Source organism: Aspergillus udagawae, assembly GCF_001078395.1.
Source record: "Aspergillus udagawae IFM 46973 DNA, scaffold_5, whole genome shotgun sequence".
In the NCBI taxonomy this organism is placed as follows: Eukaryota; Fungi; Ascomycota; class Eurotiomycetes; order Eurotiales; family Aspergillaceae; genus Aspergillus; species Aspergillus udagawae.
Genome location: NW_025091268.1, coordinates 2,126,423 through 2,148,923, shown reverse-complemented (window position 1 = coordinate 2,148,923; position 22,501 = coordinate 2,126,423). Strand labels below are relative to the sequence as shown.

Here is a 22,501-nt window from a genome sequence, read left to right as displayed (position 1 = left end):
GTGCACCAGCGCAAAATTCTGCAATGACTGTTCTCCGTAGTTATCTACGGAGTATGATTTATAGATCAAGCGCCAAGACCGGGCAAAAGTCTTTATTTTCGCTCTCCCGGCAATTTAATCTAGTCTACCGATCAAACCAAAGACAAATAAGCTGCAGGCAGCAATAGACATAGACTCTGACATTTAATTCAAACTATAATAATAAAAATGCGCCTCAACGCAAAAACCGGTACGCGCTACGCATCTCCAAAAGAAACAGAAAAAACTAACAAGTACGAAAGCCATCTCTACGTCCAAAGTCCTACTCGTCCCATACTCCAGCTGGCACGTCCCACGCTACCACGAATGGATGAAAGATGAGGTAGGCACTTCACCCCAAAACCCGTTCACGAGCGATGGATGATGCTAACGAAGAACAGGAAATCCAAGCCGCCACGGCCTCGGAACCACTTACCCTGGAAGAAGAGTACGCCATGCAGCGCAGCTGGCGCCAGGACGCCGACAAACTGACTTTTATTATCTGCTTGCCTGTTCTCCGGTCTCAGTCTCAGACCGAAGGCCAAGAGAGGCCAGGGTTACGGCTGCAGGACGGAGATGATGCTCCCGGGCAGATGCTCGGTGATATCAACCTCTTCCTTCGGGTTGAGCACGAGGACGAGGGCGAGGACGAGGACGGGGCATCGTCGCCAGAGGTCATCGGGGAGATTGAGCTGATGATTGCAGAGAGGGCCAATCAGCGGAAGGGCTATGGGCGGGCTGCTCTGCTTGCGTTTTTGCGGTATGTGCTTGAGCATGAAGGGGAGATATTGGGGGAGTTTGTGCGGGGGAGTGAGAGTGCTGGCGCTACGCTACAAGGGAGGACGGACTGGAGGTTTGGCGCGCTGAGCGTGAAGATTGGAAAGGAGAATGGGCGCAGTCTGGCGCTGTTTGAGAGTGTTGGGTTCTGCAAGGTGAGCGAGGAGCCGAGCTATTTTGGGGAGTTTGAGTTGAGGAGGATGCGGAGGGAGCTGTCGCGGGAGAGTGTCGAGGATGCAATGGCGAGGGCTGGTGTTGAGGGTTATACTGAGGTGTCGTATGAGAGGACCGAATGATACCCATGGGCACTAATACCGAGCTGTTGACTGAAGCTGTTGTTGGCCGTTCTCGTGCTACTGGGTTGGTGCCGTCTCGACAATCGGCCATTAGACTTCCATGGTAGTATCTGACAACCCTCCTAGAACTGCATCCTGTACTCTAACCTGTTGATACCGGAATAGACTCTCTTATATACTCAAATGACTCCATTGAAAATAGAAATAGTATATTTTCCCTTCGTACCTACCTCTCTACGTCATTTTAGATTAGGGCTTCCAAATCAGGATTAGCGCCTTCTACCCCTCCGCCGTAAAAAGTATCACCATCGGACTGTACACTGTTGACTGTCAGACAAAAGAAAAGAGAACAAAAAAAAAGTGACAATGCCCATCCCAATAACAATCATAACGGGCTTCCTCGGCTCTGGAAAAACCACCCTCCTCCTCAATCTTATCCCCCAGCTCCCCCCAACCTACCGCCTCGCGCTCCTCAAAAACGAATTCGGCGACGTAGCCATCGACTCGCAGCTCGCCTCGACCCAGTCCATCTCCGGCGTGCGCGAGCTGCTGAACGGATGCATCTGCTGCAACCTAGTGGGCCAGCTCAGCGACGCGCTGGACCAGCTGCGCGAGGAGGTGCAACCGGACCGCATCGTCATCGAGACGAGCGGGAGCGCGTTCCCCGCGACGCTGGCGATGGAGGTGAACCGGCTTGCGCGCGAGCAGCCCGGGAGCTTTGTGCTGGATGGGGTGATCAGCGTGATTGATGTGGAGAATTGGGAGGGATACGAGGATACGTCGTACACGGCGAAGCTGCAGGCCAAGTATACGGATCTGATCATCTTCAATAAGTGGGAGGGGGTGTCGGAGGAGCGGTTTGAGCTGTGCTTGGATCGCGTGGGCGATCTGGAGGTGCAGACGCCGTGGGTCAAGTCGGATAAGGGCCGGGTCGATAAGGAGGTTCTCTTGGGAATTGATGGAGCGTTGTTCGCCAAGGAGGATGGCGAGGGTGCGTTGCGCTTGACGGACGAACATCATCACCAGCATCGGCATGACCACCAGTCCGAAGTTGAAGTGCTGTCCGTCACGCTCAAGGCCTCCCGGCCGGACCAGACCATCGATGTTGCCGCCCTCGAGATGATGCTGCTCGCCGCGCCCAAGGACGAAGTCTATCGGATCAAGGGGACCATGCGTTGTCCTGCCTCGCAACTGCCCGCTGACTCCGGGGACAACCCCGGCGAGAAGAAGCCCGCACCGCCTCCGACGTCCGGCAATGAAGCTGTTCGACACTACATTCTCAACTGGGCCTTTGGGCGCTGGACCTTCACGCCCTCGGAGATGGTCGCGGAGAGCGCGGATCCGACTGTCGTTGCCCGTCTAACGCTTATTCTTGCGCGGTACGAGTCGGGCAAGTGGAAGAAGAAGCTGGAAGCCGGTGGGTTGATCCGGCTTGATGAAGGTGCCGAGGACGAGTTAGTGGTTGAACGCCTAGTATAGATCGGTTTCTGTTTTTCTTTCTTTTGTACATGAACTACAGTGGAGCTGGCTCCTTATGATTGTGGTCGAGACGATGCGGCCACGAAGATAGATATAAAGTTAGATACTTGATAGATATACAGATGACATCATTTCCTCCATCCAGATGCACTCTCTTATGATCCGGGATTACCAAGAGAACCAATGACCAAAGTAGCTCAGAAGATCGATTAGACAATGTGGACAAAGTCTAGTCTATCAAGCAAAAAAAGCAAATCAATCATTATGGGATCCCCGTCCTCTCCATTATCTCTCCCACAACAAACATAAGTACAGACAGCAAATGAATACAGTCAAAAGCTTTAAGCAAATACAAGAATGTCTTCTAATACTCCAGGAGAGCAGTCGCACCGGCTTCGCTCGAGATGTAAATCACCTCGTGGTTGTCCGAGAAGCCGTTGAACCGGGTGGCGCTGCACTTGGTGTAAGCACCCATCTCCTCAAAGTACAGCCAGTCGCCGACGTTCAACAGACCAGGCAGAACAATCCGCTGGGTGATGACGTCGATCCCATCACAGGTTGGACCCCAGATGGAGTAGGCGATGCCCTCTGAAGTCGCAGTATTCAGAGCGGCCGGCTGGGTCTCGCCGGAGCAAGTCAAGATCTTGGCCACGGGATGCTGGTGGTCGAAGATGATGTTGGAGAAATTGCCGTACACGCCGTCGTTCAGGTACAGCATGTAGGCATCGTTGGCGGGGTCCTCGGGGTCGCGTACATCGCGACGAGCAATGACATTGGCCGCCAGGGTGAAGGCACTGGCGACGTAGTAGCGGCCAGGCTCGGCAATGACACGAATGTGAGGCGGGAAATATGAGTCGAGCGCCTCACTCAGGATGCCGGCAAACTTCTCAAAGGTGTCCTGGCAGAAACCACCTCCGACGTCCAGAGTGTGGAGCTCGTGGCCCACCTCCGCGGCCTGGTCAAAGACCAGACGAGCATCCTGCACGGCCTTGAGGAAGGCTCGGGGATCCTCGGCACCGGAGCCCACGTGGAAGCTCACCCCGACGACCTTGAGCTCGAGCTCGTGCGCAAGTTCAAGCAGCGGACGGGCGATGTCCAGGGAGGCACCGAACTTCATGCTGAGTCGGCACAGACTGGTCGAGTCGTCGGTCAGGATACGCAGGTAGAGCTCCGCGTCTGGGTAGCAGGCCTTGATCTTGTAGAGCTCGTCGGCATTATCAAAAGTCATTTGCTTGACGCCCACCTTGGAGGCATAGCGCAGATAGGACTTGGTCTTGCAGGGCTGCGCGTAGATGATGCGGCTGGGATCGATGCCGGTCTCGAGGGCCAGGTCGATTTCCGCCTTGGAGGCACAGTCGAAACCGTTTCCAAGCTTAGCCATGAGACGAAGGATCTCCGGATCGGGGTTGCACTTGACCGCTGGGACTCGTTAGCTCTTTGGTCTGAAGCTCCAATGGTTAAAGAGACCTACCGTAAAAAGGCTTGACGCGACCCAAGTTCATTTTCCAGCGAAGATGCTGTCGGTAGATCTCCCCCATGTCGGCCACATAAAAGGCATCTTCTTCACCGGGGCTGCACCGGTCCACATCCACCTCGGCGGCGCGTTTCTTCAGGACGTCCAAGACCAGGTCCTTGGCAGCCAACCTAGATTGCGGAAGATCGTCCCCTCCATGATTGCTGAGTTGACTATGATGATGAAAATTATAGTCGTTTTTGTCGTGACAATGTTTGGTCATGCATACTTCAGCAGGAACACAAGCAGTCGGTGCCATAACCATGCGCGCTGCGACGAAGCACGGAATAGGTCTTGAAAGGTGGGTTGAAAGAGATTTTAAAAAGGTGATTTATGAGACAAGTGTCAAGAACGCGACTGCGTGTTAAGGAGGACGAAAAGATTCGCAACCGAGGTTGACTGGACCAAGCCTCCTAGACCCTTCCTCCTTAAGAGGAAGAACCTTCAGAGAAGTCCTATGCGGCAGCTCAAAGAGTGCGGGAATAAGTTGGAGGGGCGTCAAAGGGTGGTTAAAAAATGGCGCACCGGAGGGAACCGAAGGAGGGGTCAGCAGCAGGAGGTGGTGGAATGTTGTTAAGAGTGTCGCGGAGCCGTCGAGGCGAGACAATTTGACGAAGGAGCAAGGGAGAGGCTGCGAAAGCCGTGATGAGCTGGTGCCTTTGGAACTGGGGAGTTTCCAAAGGCGTAAAGACGCGGTCTTAAAATTGGGTAAGAAACTTTGTCGCTCGGTGGACAAAGTAAGAGAATTTTTTTTTATCCCACAAATGAGATAGATCTGACAGAGAGGAGTGCAGCGGTCAGTACCCTTGCAGAAGAGGTGAGAAACGACCGTAACGGACGGAGGGGAGGGAAAGGTGAGAGATTTTATGGGCGAACGACGAGGCGCGTGCGGTCTTTTTTTTTTCGCTCGTTCGGCGGCGGTGGAGGTGGTGTTTTTAGGGCAAAGGGCACACGCAGCGAAAGTGGGGGAAAGCCAATATAGAGTGCCAATATAGGCAGAGGCCAAATCAAGGAAATGAAGGAGCAGGGAATCAGACGAAATGCAACTTACCTCGAATGGCAATGGATGGGAGAGAGAAAGAGAGAGAGGGGAAAAAAGCGAGGACGAGAGAAAAGGAGGAAACGAGGAAAAGTTGGTGATGGAGGAGAAAGCGAGAGACTGTGGGGAACACACGGACAACTGACGAGTCTACTGGTAGAGAGCTGATGGTATTTCCGGTGCCCCTCTATGACGAAGCTGAGGCATTTACACTACGGAGTACGGAGTACTCTATACCTTAGTACCTTACTGCTGCTGAGATGTAATTAATATCTATCATTCTATTCGTCCTCCCCAATTGACTCATCTTTGCTCTCTTTCAACCCAAAATTGCAGCCTGATTTCTGTCCTCCTCCCGCTCCTGAACTCCTTCTGATCTGCAGGGGGCGTCACAGTATTGTGGCTGTATCATTCTGCAGCCTGCATTTACATGTGCATGGTGCATGTGCATCATCATTATCATCATCATCATACCCCTCAGAGTCATCATCTGTAATCATCCTATGCAGCCCTCTCTGGGTTGGATGTTATATTTAGCTCAATAGCTTGATAATGATTCATACCAGACCTACCACCAAAGTATCAATCTATCTCTGTCTCAATGCCTTCTGTGCATTTACATCAGTTATTTATTATACTTAACTTAGCCTACTGATGTTTTGGATACTGAAGCACGAATTACAGTGTTCATGGGTTCTTACATCTCTACAGCTGGTACTTTACCTAGAAGGTGTCAACAGTCTATGTAAATTCCACCTGAACACACAGAACGACTTCTACGTCGTCACCAAATACACAAGCAATGTTATTGTTTTGCGACCGACCGTAAAGGCCGAAGAGGTTTCGAAAAGCTACTGCGCAAAGCAACCGGGTCGTCTAAAGATAAATACGCATAGGTCTGCTCGAGCCTGAAGCATCTCATCCATCCTGGCTCATTTTCGCCCACGAATATAGCGTCACATTCAAACTCATTTCTCAGAACGGGCAAGACTAATTGAACGTATGTAGAGGAAGCGAGTATCAAGAAGCAATTAAGAAAATAAATATATACAAATATCTGGCAAGCAATAGCCCACCAAACACGTACTAAACAGTTCCTTAAAATCAAAGAGTAAAGCTGCGCCAGGCAAACTGAATCCTCAATAATGGGGTATATGCGCTCTTAACGGACGAGAAGGAAATAGGGGAGCCGGTGGCAGATGGCCCAACCACTCAGAGTATTACAAAGTATGGAGAAAGACTGAAAAGAGAAGAAGCAGGTGTCCTCATCACAACCACAGCACCCATCGGATGCCGGAAATTGCTCCTCCAAAGATATAGCGAAGGACCTTGAAGGCCATAACAATCAACCACACCCACCACAGCATCCCAACAAGCGCCCATTCAAGCATGACGAAGCCTGTACGGCGGAGCCAGCGCAAACGCCGATGGCGCTTCCGAATGCCCTTATCGAGTTTGTCGCTCAACTGCTTCACCGCAAGCGTACTGGTCGTGTTGAGTTCGACGCTGAGATTTTCGGCGTCGTCCGCCAAGGCTCGGACTCGCGGGCCAATAGTCTGGTTGACCCTGTCTTCCAGCTGTGCCAACTGCGTTTTCAAAGCGGCCGAGGCTTTAGGGAAACCCTCTACAGATCGCTGAAACGAATCACGTGATGCTTCTAATCGCTGGAGCAGTCCCTTAGTCGCCACATCGAATTCATGGAGGCGGATGACCTGAGGCACAGGGGCGTCCCGATAGGCTTTCTGTAGAAACTCTGGCGGCGGACTGCGTATCGATTCGGCCCGGCGGGTGATTTCCCGCGCTTTGATGCCCGATGTCAGAAGAAGTGCCCTTGTACGCTCGATTTCCCTTCGATCCGGGATACCGGAGTCCATCGAAGTCGAAATGCTGCGGTTGGAGATGCTCCATGTCCTTGACTGACATGACGTGCCACGACGCTTGTCTTGAGGACGATCTGTAGCCGAGACCGCTGCTTGTGCAAGCCCCGTTACCGGGGGACGGGTCATACTGAAAGGAACCGATGGATCTCTAATTTGACCTTTCTTGATCTGGTTCCGGACCGCGTGGAACTCGGGTTCAAATCTTCGGCCATCGCCAATCTTCTCCATCAGAACCTGTGCATCCTGCTTCTTTTGTAGCATCAAAGCGCCGAGCTTCTTCGTCCGCGACACTGGGGCATCGTGCAATGGAGCATCTGGACCTTGCTTCAAAGGACTATCCACTGCCGAAGGTCTATGCTGTTCTTCATGCTCGGCCGGTCGAGATTGGGTTGCCAAAGCCGCGGTTGACTGCAAAAGACTCTTCGCGCTGCCACGGTCGGGATTCTTGCGAGGAGTTACATCCGAGAATGTCGGAAGTCGGCGTAGGAGGGCCTTGGGCCCGGATCTCTTCTCACCCTTCGCTTCCTCGCCCTCGTCACATGCACTATCCTCAGAGGGAAGAGCTGTCTCCAATGACGAAGTCCTTGAGTGAGCTGGATCGTCCTTCTTCATTATCAGATCGCCCATTTTAGAAACCTCATTGCCTACGATCTCCGCAATTTTCCCTGGCCCTTTCAAGATTCCGCGTAGCCGCGATTCAGGCTGGAATGATCCTTTACGCGCATGCGTCTGGCTCCGTGTCTTGTCACCTTGATATAAAGGTGACACATGGTCGGGAATTGGGCTCGGTTCGAGTTTGCCAGCTCGATGTGCGGCATCAGACACATCTTCTTGTAGATTATCGGCGGTATTCGCTTCAGAGATCAACTTATCCTCCAGGATCTCCCGGGCGCGAGAGCGGCTTTTGCTTCGCGCATGGTGAGCAATAATTCCGGGAGCAAGTTGTCGTTTGGATGGCGACGGTGAGCGACTTGAAGGAGGAGACAAGTTGGACGCGATGCTAGGGAAGTACCCAAGGGGTACAGGCGGAGTGCCAGTAGAAGTAGGATCCTTACGACTTGCGGCGGATGACAACGAGCCGCTTCGCTCGTCCGATTTGGCCCACGTCGGCTGAGTACTCGAGGCCTGAGAGGGCAGCGATCCCGTATTGAGGCCATGTTTCTCATCTGGGGCAATGGTAGAGGAGTTTATTCGCGAGCTCCGAGCTCGAGGAAGTTTTGATGCAGCAGATAGACCTATATTGTCCGCATGTCGATACCAGAAGGGTCTTTCACCAGTGGTGGAGACACTCGAGGAGCTGCTTGACCGTAATCCCACTTTGCGCTCCTTGGGACCTATGCCGGTCAGCGAAGCACTTCTGCTGTGGAAACCATGTGCAGGACTGTGATATCTGTGCCGTCGTCTTCCACGATTGACACTTGTGAACTCAGGTCCCAACGCGGGATGAGCATTGGAGAAAGACGTATCAGAATCCGCGTGTTGTGCGCTCGCAGACGGCGGCTTGGCCGGCATATGTGTCTGTGCAGAGGTAGGTGGCATGTCACCAGAAGGATGCAACTCTGCTGGGTCCGGAAATCGGAGATTCCCGTCTTTGTCCACCATTTTACTCTTGTTCTGGCCTTCTTCAAGCCAGGCGGCATCAGCCAGAAGCTCAGCTGGAGAGATTGTCCAATCGAACCTTGGCCTACGAGCTGCTTTGACGCTGCTAGTGCGGCTGCCTCGCCTTAAGCTGGAAGGAGGAGACGCTGCAAACAGATCTGGATCATCGGGTTCATCTCGTAGCGGATCCTTCTGACCTCGTTCAAACGGTGGCAGCTTTAGACATTCGGAAGGCAGGTGACTTCTGTCGCCATACTGAGACTGAACCGAGTTCACCCATTCACGCACCCTAGCGACGTCATACCAACCTTCCGACTCTGGATCGATCGGACGTCTCTCACGGAATCGAACTTTTCGATTCCGAATCGCCTGGAGAGGATTGTAGTCTCGCGACTGAGGAAGGCTACCCCTTGACGCTGATGAGGCGTCTGTAGCATCTTGCGTGCCATGATGTCTCAGTGGCGGAAGCGAAGGGAGCAGACGCAAATAGAGATGAAATAGCTCAAAATGACGCCTGGCTTTATCGGCCCGAGCAAGCGTACTTGTTGAGAATGCCTGAGGCAAGGTCTCTCCTCCAGCAGCATTAGGTAGTAAATCCAGCACTGATGACGGATTCACGGCTGATTCACCGGGGGGTGGGGTGGCCCGATTACTGATCCCCGCTTGAGTATAGTCGCGATGCGCATGAAGAGCCGGATATCCACGGCCAGCGCTCGTAGTCAACGTTGTACTATCAGTATAAGGAACCGACGCCCCAGCTCCTGGAAGGCGGGTCGAGACGGATCGACCGAGGGTATTTCTCCTCCGGGACTCACTCAAGTTCAGAGCCAGATTAACAATCTGAAGTGAATCCCTATCCAAACCTGGCGCAGCCTCATTATTGTCAGTCCTAGCTGGCCGTGGGCCCGACGTTGGAGGTTGCTGTGCGGACGATGGACCAGGCGTTTCTGTTTCTGCGGCCTCGTGAGGACCAGTAACCACCGACGATCCTTCCAGCGACTCTCGATTACGACTCCAGGGAAACCGCGATCTCTTCTTCGGCGTCGCAATATCGCTCTCGGGAGCACCACGCTTCTCGTTGCGATGCGATTCCGAACGCTGCGGCCGATGAGAGCTGGTCCAGATGTTCCTTGACTTGGGTAGAAACGATGAGTCGACGAGAAATGAGCTCGAGCTCGGCGTCCGTCGTTGACTGCGTCTGGCTCTGTCTCCATCGCGCGAGCTGCTGCCGAGCGTGCTGCCCTCCAGCTCGCCGCTTCCTCGTCCCTCGGTCATTCGTGTGGAAAGCCGCCGATAGGAATCGCCATTAGATTCGAGTTAGGCAGCAGGTTTTGATGCCAAATTATCCCTATATATCCAAATTGATGTAAACACCGAAAACCGCGATTCAACAGAATCACCAGTTTGTTCAAGAATAAAGTCGAGAGAGCGTCCGGGTCACTCCCGCGAAGTGAGAAAGGAGGTGCGGGTTACGTGGTGGAGAAGTCATGGAATTATTGAGTGAAGATACCGCAAATGCCGACTTCAGTCTCTGCTCAACTCAAGAACATAGCGGCAAGATAGAATAAAGTGGCATATTTTACCACAACTTTCAGATTCAAGACCTTTGAGTTGACATTTAGTCGATCGGCCATGCGCGTCCAACGGCTTGGAAGCTGCACGTGTATGTACAAACAGAACAAACATTATATATAGATCCACGATTCATAGATGGTGTTAACGAAGGGAACCCTACAACCATGGATTGAAAATCTACACAAAAGAAGTATCTAGCATTGAGTCTAACAAACATAGAGGTGCCACTAAAGGTACAAGTCTTCCATAGACTACAGGAACATATACGCGAAACAGAAAGGGATCGCTAGTCTTTTATCTATTCAACTCTCAAGCACTGGAGGCGTGCCTCTGTCTCGATAACCTGCAGAGCACGTATGTCAGCTCATCTGTATAAGTAAAACAATGGAATGATAGGCCATTATCTTACCTCTAGAGCCTGTTTTACCTCCAACACCCGACGCACGTCACTCAACCAATCCTTGCTCAGAATCTTGGCCCATCCCTTGAGCGTGTTCATCTCCCGAGCAGCATCGTCGAGGTTACCTTCCTCCAACAAATGCTCGGTGCGAAGGAGCACACTTTCGACATCGTCGCTGCCCGCGACGGCGTCTTTCTTGAACATGACCTTGCTTAGGACAAGACTAGCCGCGTGGCTGGCGATACCAGCATCCTCGGGCAGAAGACTTGCCTTGCGGACTTCATCAGCCACCCGACGGAAGCGCTCAATAATCTGAGACGTTGAAGGAATACCCCGCTGATAAGCAGTTGGGTTGATCGATGCAATAGCAGCCTCGACGACCGGGTCACCGGCAGCCAGCTCTTTCACAGCGACAAGTTCACGGACAAAAGGCCGGGCGACAGTAGAGCGCTCGAGGACGGAGCGGACGGCATCCACAGCAACCTGGAGCTGCTGGGTCTTGAGGTTGGTATCGATCACTTCCTTCCAGTCGGTAGTAAGCTTCTCGAGCAGGTTGACATTGGCGGTCAACTCGTTCAGCTTGCTTAGACGACCTTCACGTTCCCGCTCAACCAGATCCTTCACCTCGTGAAGGTACTTGCGGTTAAGCTCGATGGCCTGCTCGACCAGCTCATTCTTGAGGCGCTGCTCAGCCACTTCTTGAGCCCTCTGCAGCTCTGTGTTGACCTTCTCCTGGTAAGCACGGGCGAGTCTCTCGCGCTCAATCTCAAACTCCTCCCGATACTGAGCAGCGTCATGAGCACGTGCCTCCTCAAAGCGCCGAATCAGCTCTCGTGCAGACTCATCAAAAGTCGCATGGGCTTGCTTGATCTCCTCCTGGGCGGCGTTTCGCGCTTCATTGCGGATGGCGATGATCTTCTCGCCAATAGTTCGAAGCTCCTCCTTTGCCTTGTTGACAGCACCAGAGAACTTGTGCGCGTTCTCATCAGCGCCGATGACAGTAATAATATCGTTGAAAGTCTTGACCAGTTCCTGTACGACCTCTTCATCGCCCTCGCTGACTGTTGCGAATTCAATGGGCGTCACTGCCGGAGCTGCGGGTTTCTTGGGTTCCTCCTGCACCTTTTTCTTATCCTCGGAGCTCTGTTCCTTGGCAGCCGTCTCGGCCTTGACCTTCTCGACAGCGGCGACCTTCTCCTCAGGCTTAGCGGCGCCAGGCTTGAGTTGCGCTTTGTCGCCATTATCGAGTGCACTCATATGAGGGCCATTCTGTGACACATCAGCTCCGGATTGCTCCTCTGCAACCTTCCAGGAAAGCCCGCTCTTGCTCGGAATTGTGACCGTGTGGCCCTCATCTTTGGGAGCGCGGTTCTGGTTTCTCAATGTGTTGGGGAAGCGGCGGTAGAAGTCGCGCTCCTCAAAGTACAAAACACAGTCCTCGCCATAAGGAACGTATTCCGTGAAGAAGTCGTGGAAGTTGTCAGACTTGAGCGCCAGAAAGACACCGCCACCGTAGGCGAATCCAGACGTCAGAATCAAGTAGAGAAGGAATTTTCGAAATCGCCCGGTTTTACGGGCAGGAGCAGGGGGAGGCGGGGGAGGGAGAGGAGCCTCAGCAGCTGCACTAAGTTTAGCACTTGGAACCATCAACATTTTCAATGGACGAGGGAGTCGAACCTGGTGATGGCTTGGGGACGGTCTCTGGAGGAATAGGTGATTCGGAAGAAGGGGAGGCGGGGGTAGGTGCACCGGTGACGGGAGGTTTGGCATCAGCAAAGAATCTCTGTTTAAAATGCCATTGATATTAGCACGTATTCCCGAACACATCAAGGAGGCTCGGTTGTCGTCATACCTGGCTGGCGAAGCGGTTGCTTGCTCCAGCTTTCGGCAGCCATTGCGCAGCTGTCCGTGAGCGAGCTGGAGACAGGAGCAACTGTCGGCTCTGTGTAAAAGAAGAGCGCAGCATGGCGGGCCGCACAACAGAGGAGGAAGACGCTGAAGGCGGGTTGAGAAGAGGGGGTTGATGTTGGCAAGAGGGAAAACGCGGACCGGAATTGAGATGATGCTTTTACGATCCGCTCCGACAGCCCTGCACAGCCATATCCAAGTGGCTTAGTTTTGGAGAGGTCGCACCGCCCAAATTCTGCCACCAACTAGAGAGATACATACTTCGTGCTATCGTGGGCGAAAGAGTGATACAACCATTTTGCGTGTAAACTGAGTGCCTACATCCGGGAAACAATATTTTCTCGCTTCGTATTACTGCTCTGTTATGAGTATACCGTCTCATGGAGCATTGGATGGCTACAAGCTGCGCGTTTCGCTTTTCGACTTTAATGCGAAATCAAGCACACAGTGATTAACTCAAGTGCCAATCTTCGAGCAAGGCGTTAAAAAGAGCATTATACAAGCATAGCATACTGATGTAACCTAGATTGAATAAAGACAAGCGAAGAGTGACAAGTACAGAACCAAACTCAGCCCATCAGAGAATGCAGACGCCGGATTCAAACCAGAAACAGCTAAAGACAAGATAAGGGTGACATAGCGAAGGTAAAGCCCTGTCGCAAAGCATCTAGAGAGCCAAATCCAACTTGACCCTGCCACGATGGGAGGATTCCGCAGCCAAGGATGGCGGTTGATTCCCTGGGATTGAGAAGACAGAGGCAGGAGCGCAAAGTATTGTTCATTCCATCTGAAGCTATTTCTCAGTCACTGAAACACCATTAAAACATATTGCGAGCAAGGCCGGCATCATTTGGTCAAAACTTAAGACAGGAAGATGCGGACCTCTCATATCTAGGCACAAGAAGTTGAAGCGGGAAAATAATCTGGAGCTCGGGAGGGAATTTGAGGATAGTAAAAATTTCGGCGATTAACAGTTGCAAGCTCCGGCGCCCTGCGTGCCAGGTGCTTCCGGTCGCAAGTCCACACCGGGACGAGGAGTGGTGCGCAGATTGCGCGGGCCCGCCTGATCAAGAGGGAGTTTCTTGGCGATTGCGGCGAATAGTTCCTTCACATTTGTCGAAGTCTTCGCAGATGTTTCGAAGAAAAGGAGTCCGGCTTCACGCGCATAGGCCTCGGCATCAGCAGTCGGAATGGCTCTCTTGTCGGGGTGCTCCGTAACTAAATCCAGCTTATTACCAGCGAGGGCGATGACAATATTCTCATTCGCCTGTCGCTGCAGCTCCTTTACCCATGACTTTGCCTTGTCCAGCGATGACTGTTTGCAGATTGCCCGGATTAGTTCCTCGAAATAGCCTGATAGCAGAGGTGACTGGGGCGCCTACAGCCTGAGTGATGTCGTAGACAACGACAGCACAGTTCGCATTCCTGTAGTACATTGGAGCCAAGGACTTATATCTTTCCTGACCAGCGGTATCCCATATCTCGAACTTGACCGTCGTGCTTTCGTCCAGCGAAATGGTCTGTGTCAGGAAGGCAGCGCCGATCGTCGACTCTCGGTAGTCATCGAATTGATCCTATGATATCCGTTAAAATCTAGGCTGACTCCATGAGCCAACAGGCACCAGGAGAAAAAGGCCAAAGCTCACTTTGACAAATCTTAGCACTAATGAACTCTGGAGGGTAAGATGTCAGCGACCGACAGAACACCAATAGCGGATACAAAGAGCTCTAACCTTCCCAACAGCAGATTCACCTACAAATCAAACAAACAGATGTCAGTAATATAACTCAAAACAAATGCAGCGAGGGAGAACGAGAGGGTAAGCTAACCAAGCAAGACAAGCTTGAACTGGGCGAATCTAGCACCGGGACGGGTTCCTGCTGGCGCTCTGGAGGCCATAATGACTGATTTGGGAGAAGCACTGTCTCAGGATATATCTTATAATTCAAGCGCCGAGATCTCTAAGGTTGAACGTGGTATAAGAATGAGGCAAGAACGCTCTGAGGGATGGTTTGAGAGTGATGAAGGCGGGATCGGGATACCGGGGGAGGTTTGATGGCGGGCCTGCTGGTAAGGTAAGGTTACTGTAGTCTTGTCTGTAGCAGTCTGGTAGAACCAAATGACGAAGGGGGTCAGCCACAACTGGCTTTTAAGAGCCTAAGGCAACTGGATAAGCTGCGGGGCGGTGTGGCGCTCCCAGAAATGTTTTAAGTCCTACGTAGCAGTAATAATACAGGTTGCGACCGCAGGTTTCACAGGAGGCAGAGAGGCACTAGTAACTTACCTACCCTCTCTTGCGTCTTGCCTAGGTACCTCAGGTTCCCAGGTGGGCCTTATCATTGGGATGGATGGAGCACACGGTACCTTACTTTATCAACCACATGCTGGCATTACCTAGTACTGTCTAGTCCTCAACAATAGTTCCCTTTCTCGCTGGGAAAATCATCTCCAGCCTTCTTGCTTCAGTCTCTCCTTCTCTTGTTTGATTAGTATTTTCCCTTCTAAAATATTTACGCACTATGCGTTGATATTCATTTCGTTCCCTTTTCCTAAATTCGTGCTATCGCAACCTTCTGTCCGTTTAGATTGACCGATCCATATCCTCTCAATTCTCAACCCCCTCAACAGTGGGACACAGCGACAATGGCTCCTTCCGTGCTTCCCTTTCGCGACATCAACCTGCACGCCTCTCCCTCTCATTATGCATTCACTTCTCCATCGTCACCTAATGCTCAGACGCTCGTTGTCGACCGTCCAACCGGCGACCTGCGACTTGCGGATGGTACCCTGTCCGGCGCGAAACGCATATCTAGCATCGCTGGTATCTTGGGTATGATCAAGCTCAAACTGGGTAGGTTAAATGTCAGCTACGTCCTATCTTCAGTTGCCATGCTGACTGTCGCAGACAAATACATTATAGTCATAACAAAGGCCCAGCCCATGGGCCGACTTCGCGGACACATGGTATACAAGGTCGCCGCCACCGAGTTCTTGCCCCTCCGTGAGCGTCCGTTGCACGATCATGATGAGGACACCTATCTGGCTCTGTTGAAAGAATTGCTCCGAACCGGACCGATGTATTTCTCGTATGCATTGGATCTTACCAACAGCTTCCAGCGTCAATCTCAGAGTGATCCCAACCTTCCGATGTGGAAGCGCGCTGACGATCGGTTTTTCTGGAATCGTTTCATTCAATCGGACTTGATAGATTTCAGTCTCGGGGCACATGATGCGACCGGGACGCGCTACGGCCCACAACCCGGAGCCGACCCCTTCATCCTACCGGTGATATTTGGAATGCTACGTATTACCCCGGCCAGGGTCAAGTCAACCTCATTTACATTTGCCCTTATCACCAGAAGGTCTAGGCATCGGGGTGGGACCAGATACTTCTCGCGCGGCATAGACGAGCACGGCCACGTTTCGAACTATAATGAGACAGAACAAATCGTGATCCTTAACGATGCGGCGGGAGGGCTCTCTGGGTTTGCGCCAGGACAGTCTATGGCCAAGGATAAATCCGGTGGCTCGGGCCAAGATCTCCAGGTCATGTCCTTCGTGCAAACACGAGGAAGTGTCCCTGTATACTGGGCCGAGGTCAACAACCTCAAGTACACGCCGAAGCTTCAGGTTCGTGGAGTGGAGACAGCTGTTGATGCTGCACGCAAACATTTCTCTGAGCAAATCAGAATTTACGGCGAGAATTACATGGTCAATCTCGTCAACCAAAAAGGCAGGGAGGAGCGTGTGAAGAAAGCCTATGAGCAGCTGGTACGCATATTGGTGTCTTCGTCGATCGAGGACACCGAGGCCGACGAAAATACTTCCGAGAAAGTCCATGTGGTAGAGCCCAGCCAGAGGCAAAAAGAACTGGACCGTCTCCATTACATTTATTTCGATTTCCACAATGAGACCAAGGGCCTGAGATGGCATCGTGCTGAGCTTCTTTTGGAACGTCTGGTCGATGGACTCACACGAGGCGGATACTTCCGCGGTGTCGAGGATCCCGGTGTTCCTGGCGGATTGTTAGAAATTCGGACCGTTCAGTCAAGCGTTGTCCGGACCAATTGCATGGACTGCCTTGACCGGACGAATGTGGTACAGAGTATGCTTGGGCGATGGGCTGTGTCGCGGCAGCTCATGGACGCAGGGGTCCTTCGTCCAGGCGAAGCAGCTAATGACGATCGGGAGTTTGAGAACCTGTTTCGTAACATTTGGGCTGATAATGCGGACGTTGTCTCGAAAGCCTATTCCGGTACAGGGGCTCTCAAGACGGACTTCACGCGCACCGGTCAAAGAACCCGCGCTGGAATGGTGCAGGATCTATGTAATTCCATCACCCGCTATATCCGCAACAACTTCCTGGACGGCCCCAGACAAGATGGGTTTGATGTGTTCTTGGGCACCTATCTGCCTCCTGATTCCGCTCTTGGCAACATCCAGCTCTTCATTGACCGCAGGCCGCTGATCATCCAGTCAATTCCTTACATCCTTGCCGCAGGCCTTTTCATGATCTTTGTTTCCATTTTCACGAGGCGGTTGCCGGACTCTGCCATCTGGCCTATTCGCATATTCGTCTTTTTCTGGATTGTTGTTTCGGCCTGGTGCGCACGCTTCATCTTCGCGCACGGCATGCTCTATGTAAGTTTGCTCTTTACACCATTGGTTGGATTGGTCATTTGTCACTAACATTCCGGTCACGTAGGTCAACTGGCCAAAACTGAATACTCCTACGGCTGGATCCGAAGGCTATCAGGATGCACTCATCAAAGCACGCTCTGACCCTATCGTCGGACAATTTCTTCCTGCGAGGAGGCACCAAAGAGGTTACAGCAATGCTCGCTTGGTTTTCTTGGAAGAAGGTAAAACCAGGATTGAGTGATTCGTCCCCTGTTCCCTACAATGGTCACCTTTTTCACTATTCATTATAATAGCGCATGTCTATTGCATATGCTCCTCTGTAGTTCTACGCTAGACAGCGGTTTGCGGTTTCCTTCTGTTTCAAATATTTCATTACTTCTGATTATTCTCATTTCACCATTCGATTCATGGTTTGAAGCTTCTCCTCCAACCAGATGTATTCACATATGGGTTGCCTTGCGTGTATATTTCGTTCTAGTGCTGCTTTAGGGTCCTTCCGGTGACCCATATGCTCCAGATAGAATAAACACATCAGATTCATTCTTGGCCATATCTGAAAAGAGACGATTAGACTAGATTGGATCGACCCCACGTGATGCTGTTGATAAGGGAATCTCCTGATCTCCGAGTGTCGGGGTGTCGGAGATTCGCGGTCTTGCAGTGCTACAAAAAAGATCAATCACATAATCTTTTCGTACCCCTCTACTTCCCCCGCCTTTCGGGAGGGCTTTTGGTATCCAGCTCTGATGCGACGCTTCTCATGTTCTCCTTCCCGTTCAGAAGTAATCAGCTGCGCTTTTTGTCCTGCTCGTCATCCGCAATGGCTCGAAACTATGATGTAAGTAACGCTCTGGCGGTCATTGTGTCCATGAGCCTGCATCATCGATCCAATAATGCTGATTTCAGGACTAGGCTGCCATCTCAGCGCTGAATTTGCTGCAGAGCAACTTCGCAGCTATTCAGCAGGTGAATAAAGACAGGCAGAACATGAATTTACGGTCCATTCCGGAGACTATCGAATGGCTCCGACGCATCGGGTACAAGGTGCGTTCTTCCCATATTTGATATTATATTGGCGGTTCCTTGCTCACCTAAAATACATATGGGCCATGTACTGATGAACCATCTATCAAATCTGTGTAGCCTTCTGATTTGGACCGACTGAATCTCGTTCACATCGCGGGCACGAAAGGCAAAGGCTCAACTTCAGCTTTTGTGTCATCTATCCTTTCCCAATACACTGTCTCGCAATCGCCCGAGTTGGAAAGCTCTTCCCGAAAAATCACCAAGGTCGGATTGTTTACCTCCCCTCATTTGCGATTTGCCCGCGAGCGCATCAAAATCGACAATGCCCCGCTGTCCGAGGAAAAGTTCGCTCAATACTTTTTCGAGGTATGGGACCGCTTGGAGGAGGCTGCTCGAGTGGCCGGGGAGAACCCTTCAGATCCAATGACGAAACCTCAATACTTTCGTTATTTGACACTGATGGCGTTCCATACGTATATCAGCGAAGGTGTGGATGCCGCAGTGATCGAGTGTGGAATTGGTGGGGAGTACGACTGCACAAACGTGATTGAGCGGCCTGTTGTAACTGCCATTACAAGTCTCGGAATTGACCATACCGCTTTGCTGGGAAACACAGTGGAGGAGATAGCTTGGCATAAGGGTGGAATTATCAAGCCAGGCGTGAAGGCTTTCAGTTCACCTCAACCGGCCAGTGCTGAGGAAGTACTACACAAGCGTGCGCAGGAGAAAGGAACGCAGCTGCAAATTGTGTCGCGGCACCCTGAACTCAATAGCGGCAGTGAGGTCAAGCTTGGCCTTGCCGGCGACTTTCAATATACAAACGCGTCGTTGGCTGTAGCTACTGCCGCCGAGTTCCTTGCGAGATTAGGACTTGAAGATATCCCATCGGACTTTATGGAGAGGCCTCTACCCCCCAAATTTCGCAAGGGATTGGAATCGGCTCGATTGGGCGGCCGATGCGAGACCAGGCGTGAGAAAGACATCACATGGTACATTGATGGCGGTCATACATTGGAGAGCATCAAACTGGCTGGCCAATGGTTCGCTTCCCAGATTAAGATCAATTTGTCATCAAGTGCTGCCGCTGAGAAGAAGCCGCGGCTTTTGATCTTCAACCAACAGACTCGCGACAGTAATGCTCTCGCCCAAGCGCTTCATGAAACCCTCTCAAGTGCTCTAGAGTCGGAGAGCCCATTTACGCATGCGATTTTCTGCACCAATGTGACATACAAGGACGCCGGGTACCGACCGGACCTCGTAAGCATCAACACGAACGCATCGGATGTGGAAAGGCTGCGGGTGCAAAACGGCCTCGCTGAGAAATGGAATTCCATCGACCCCAAGGCGGAAGTCAAGGTTTTTGGTACTATCGAGGAGGCTGTTGACTTTGCTCGGGAGCTTGCGAGACAGGAGGGAGACCGTGTAGGCCATGATGAAGCCCCTGTCATGACTTTTGTCACTGGCAGCTTACACCTTGTCGGAGGTTTCCTTGACGTTATCGAGACCAAACCTGGTCCACAATAAGGCCACTGTCGCATCTCATTACACTACTCAAGATCCGCATCTTTCCTGCCTGTCAAAAGGTTTTCAACAACGCGAAGATACCCATATGAAATTTTTTTCTTTGGTCTCATATACAATCATACTCTTCTTGCTAGGAGGCGTTCGACGGGTTTTCAACAAGACCTCTCCTTCTAAATCGTGCCCATAGTGGATATTTTTGGCCCCCATTATTTGAAATGAACATGAACATTGCGTAGAGGTGTGCTGCAATATGAGTTTTCCTCTGTAGCCGAGTAAACTCGAGAAGGACTTAGGCTGGTGTCATACATTTATTTCCCGAGGTCCATTCGGAGGATAAAAGGCACATGGAGAACTAAAGTAGGTCATAGGAGGCTGTAAGTCCCATAAAAAGAGCTAATATTTGCCTTGAAGAGGATACGTGTCACTTGAGTCGAATTAGTATTCGTTACCATCTGATTTTACCCCTTGTGCTTGTGGTTAATCTAAATGCGACTCGAATTATTATTGTTGTGGTCCCCCGCGAAACGTCTCCCACCATCAGTATCTTAGAGATAGGGACAGTGGGGCCATCGCTGAAAACCTTCCCGCAATCCATTTTGTGGTTTCGCTCCCCCGAATTTCAACCACCCCATCCTCTCTCTCCACACGCCAGAGGTCATGTCCGACTCTAAAGATCGCAAGGGCAAGGCCCCCGAGGCCCAGTCCACTGACAAGAAGTCCAAGAATGAGAAAGACGGCGCAATGAAAATAACCCCTCAGATGGCGGAGTCGCTGTTGGAGAACAACCCCGCTCTCAGGAACGAAATGGCCGGCATGGACAAAGAGAAGGCGGCGGAGGCAATGCGCAAAATGAACATTGCCGAACTGCTGACGGGTTTGTCGGTTTCCGGAAAGAATCAGAAGGATATGGCTTCGTACAAGTTCTGGCAGACGCAGCCTGTGCCCCGATTCGATGAGACGAGTACCGATACTGGGGGCCCCATCAAGATCATCGATCCTGAAAAGGTCTCGAAGGAGCCGGATGCTCTGATTGAAGGGTTTGAATGGGCGACACTCGACCTGACGAACGAGACTGAGCTGCAGGAGTTGTGGGATTTGTTGACATATCACTACGTGGAGGATGACAATGCCATGTTCCGGTTCAGATATTCGCAGTCGTTCCTACACTGGTAGGTGCACAATATGGCCGAGGGATCTGTTGCTACCGGCGTGTAAGGATGTGGACTGTTTGAGGGCTGACAATTTTGACCGTAGGGCTCTTATGTCGCCTGGCTGGAAAAAGGAATGGCACGTCGGTGTCCGCGCTACCAAGTCGCGCAAACTGGTGGCGTCCATTTGCGGTGTCCCGACCGAGATCACTGTGCGCAATCAAAAACTCAAGGTCGTTGAGATCAATTTCCTGTGCATCCACAAGAAGCTCCGCTCGAAGCGCTTGACACCCGTTCTTATCAAAGAAATTACCCGTCGTTGCTACCTCAATGGCATTTACCAAGCTATCTACACTGCGGGTGTGGTGCTCCCCACTCCTGTCAGCTCGTGCCGCTACTACCACCGCCCTTTGGACTGGCTGAAGCTTTACGAAGTCGGCTTCTCACCTCTCCCTGCCGGATCCACCAAGGCGCGTCAGATCACCAAGAATCACCTTCCCAGCACTACCTCCACCCCCGGTCTTCGCCCCATGGAACCCAAAGACATTGACGCCGTGCATGATCTTTTGCAGCGATACTCGTCGAGGTTTGCGCTGAACCAGGCCTTTACACGGGAGGAAGTCGACCATTGGCTCGTGCACAAGCCGGAGACTGTGAAAGAGCAGGTTGTCTGGGCATACGTGGCAGAGGACCCCGAAACGCACAAGATCACCGACTTCTTCTCTTTCTACAACCTCGAATCCACTGTCATTCAGAACCCCAAGCACGACAATGTGCGTGCTGCTTACCTGTACTACTATGCAACCGAAACAGCCTTCACCAATGACATGAAGGCTCTCAAAGAGCGTCTGCTGATGCTGATGAATGATGCGCTGATCCTGGCAAAGAAGGTAACTATAAGGAGTCCACTGCCGTTTCTCTCGGTTCGACTTGCCGAAGCTGACACTATCTTTGATAGGCACACTTTGATGTTTTCAATGCACTCACACTTCACGATAACCCTCTGTTCCTCGAGCAACTCAAATTTGGAGCCGGTGATGGCCAGCTTCACTTCTACCTCTACAACTATCGCACCGCCCCTGTTCCTGGAGGAGTTAACGACAAGAACCTGCCGGATGAGAAGCGAATGGGAGGTGTTGGTATTGTTATGCTGTAAAATCCTTCTCACGGCATGGATCATACCTCGTTGATGATCGCATCGTATACCTATTTCTCGCTGTTAAATTGAATTTGACTGTGGAAAATATTATTAAAATTGCTTCTCGTGGCAATGCTATCTTTAATCATACCTGTGAGTAAGTGATGTTCGAATGTAGATCTCCTTTTCATGGGAACGGTGATGCCTGGGGCAGCGCGACCTGTAATGTCATGGAGTGGAGTGCCCCAGGCGCCAAGGCAGCCCCATTATTACTGTTTCCGTGACGTCTTCATCACATGGAAGGTCCAGACTCTCTTGTTACTTTCTTTACATCAACACATCTTATTGTTCATCCAGCCATTAGTCCGGTGGACTCTGTCTGGTTCTCCAGATATGGATAACTATGAATAATCTTGTCTTGGCCATCGAATCTGCGGCCTGAAGCTGACTGTCATCGTAAACTCCCATTCCTGTTTTAAGTACTCCGCATTCCACCACGTCCAGCGGCTATTCTATCACTTCTCGGCTCGTCGATGAGG

At 51.7% G+C, this 22,501-nt stretch overlaps 9 protein-coding genes across 9 annotated transcripts; 5 read left to right on the top strand and 4 right to left on the bottom strand.

Moving 5' to 3' along the window:
* Positions 1–395: 395 nt before the first annotated feature.
* Positions 396–1,091, top strand: Aud_007563 (uncharacterized protein; the record flags this gene model as incomplete). Its single annotated transcript, XM_043292453.1, has 1 exon — positions 396–1,091. One exon carries the CDS (start codon positions 396–398, stop codon positions 1,089–1,091), a length of 696 nt encoding a protein of 231 aa, XP_043148388.1.
* Positions 1,092–1,457: 366 nt separating this feature from the next.
* Aud_007562 (GTP-binding protein) lies at positions 1,458–2,570 on the top strand (the record flags this gene model as incomplete). Its single annotated transcript, XM_043292452.1, has 1 exon — positions 1,458–2,570. One exon carries the CDS (start codon positions 1,458–1,460, stop codon positions 2,568–2,570), a length of 1,113 nt encoding a protein of 370 aa, XP_043148387.1.
* A 364-nt stretch (positions 2,571–2,934) lies between these two features.
* Aud_007561 (type III PLP-dependent enzyme) lies at positions 2,935–4,342 on the bottom strand (the record flags this gene model as incomplete). Its single annotated transcript, XM_043292451.1, has 2 exons — positions 2,935–3,989; positions 4,042–4,342. The coding sequence occupies 2 exons, from the start codon at positions 4,340–4,342 to the stop codon at positions 2,935–2,937; spliced, it is 1,356 nt and encodes a 451-aa protein (XP_043148386.1).
* Positions 4,343–6,390: 2,048 nt separating this feature from the next.
* Positions 6,391–9,876, bottom strand: Aud_007560 (uncharacterized protein; the record flags this gene model as incomplete). The annotated part of the gene is made up of 1 exon (XM_043292450.1): positions 6,391–9,876. The coding sequence occupies one exon, from the start codon at positions 9,874–9,876 to the stop codon at positions 6,391–6,393; it is 3,486 nt and encodes a 1,161-aa protein (XP_043148385.1).
* Positions 9,877–10,474: 598 nt separating this feature from the next.
* Aud_007559 (MICOS complex subunit MIC60) lies at positions 10,475–12,542 on the bottom strand (the record flags this gene model as incomplete). The annotated part of the gene is made up of 4 exons (XM_043292449.1): positions 10,475–10,519; positions 10,586–12,195; positions 12,254–12,359; positions 12,429–12,542. 4 exons carry the CDS (start codon positions 12,540–12,542, stop codon positions 10,475–10,477), a joined length of 1,875 nt encoding a protein of 624 aa, XP_043148384.1.
* A 909-nt stretch (positions 12,543–13,451) lies between these two features.
* Aud_007558 (Rab family GTPase) lies at positions 13,452–14,384 on the bottom strand (the record flags this gene model as incomplete). Its single annotated transcript, XM_043292448.1, has 5 exons — positions 13,452–13,799; positions 13,867–14,058; positions 14,131–14,157; positions 14,218–14,237; positions 14,315–14,384. The coding sequence occupies 5 exons, from the start codon at positions 14,382–14,384 to the stop codon at positions 13,452–13,454; spliced, it is 657 nt and encodes a 218-aa protein (XP_043148383.1).
* A 744-nt stretch (positions 14,385–15,128) lies between these two features.
* Aud_007557 (putative phosphoinositide phosphatase (Sac1)) lies at positions 15,129–17,367 on the top strand (the record flags this gene model as incomplete). Its single annotated transcript, XM_043292447.1, has 3 exons — positions 15,129–15,336; positions 15,391–17,126; positions 17,191–17,367. 3 exons carry the CDS (start codon positions 15,129–15,131, stop codon positions 17,365–17,367), a joined length of 2,121 nt encoding a protein of 706 aa, XP_043148382.1.
* Positions 17,368–17,946: 579 nt separating this feature from the next.
* Positions 17,947–19,676, top strand: Aud_007556 (tetrahydrofolate synthase; the record flags this gene model as incomplete). The annotated part of the gene is made up of 3 exons (XM_043292446.1): positions 17,947–17,964; positions 18,039–18,170; positions 18,270–19,676. The coding sequence occupies 3 exons, from the start codon at positions 17,947–17,949 to the stop codon at positions 19,674–19,676; spliced, it is 1,557 nt and encodes a 518-aa protein (XP_043148381.1).
* Positions 19,677–20,333: 657 nt separating this feature from the next.
* Aud_007555 (glycylpeptide N-tetradecanoyltransferase swoF) lies at positions 20,334–21,980 on the top strand (the record flags this gene model as incomplete). The annotated part of the gene is made up of 3 exons (XM_043292445.1): positions 20,334–20,845; positions 20,931–21,714; positions 21,783–21,980. 3 exons carry the CDS (start codon positions 20,334–20,336, stop codon positions 21,978–21,980), a joined length of 1,494 nt encoding a protein of 497 aa, XP_043148380.1.
* Between the last annotated feature and the right edge of the window lie 521 nt (positions 21,981–22,501).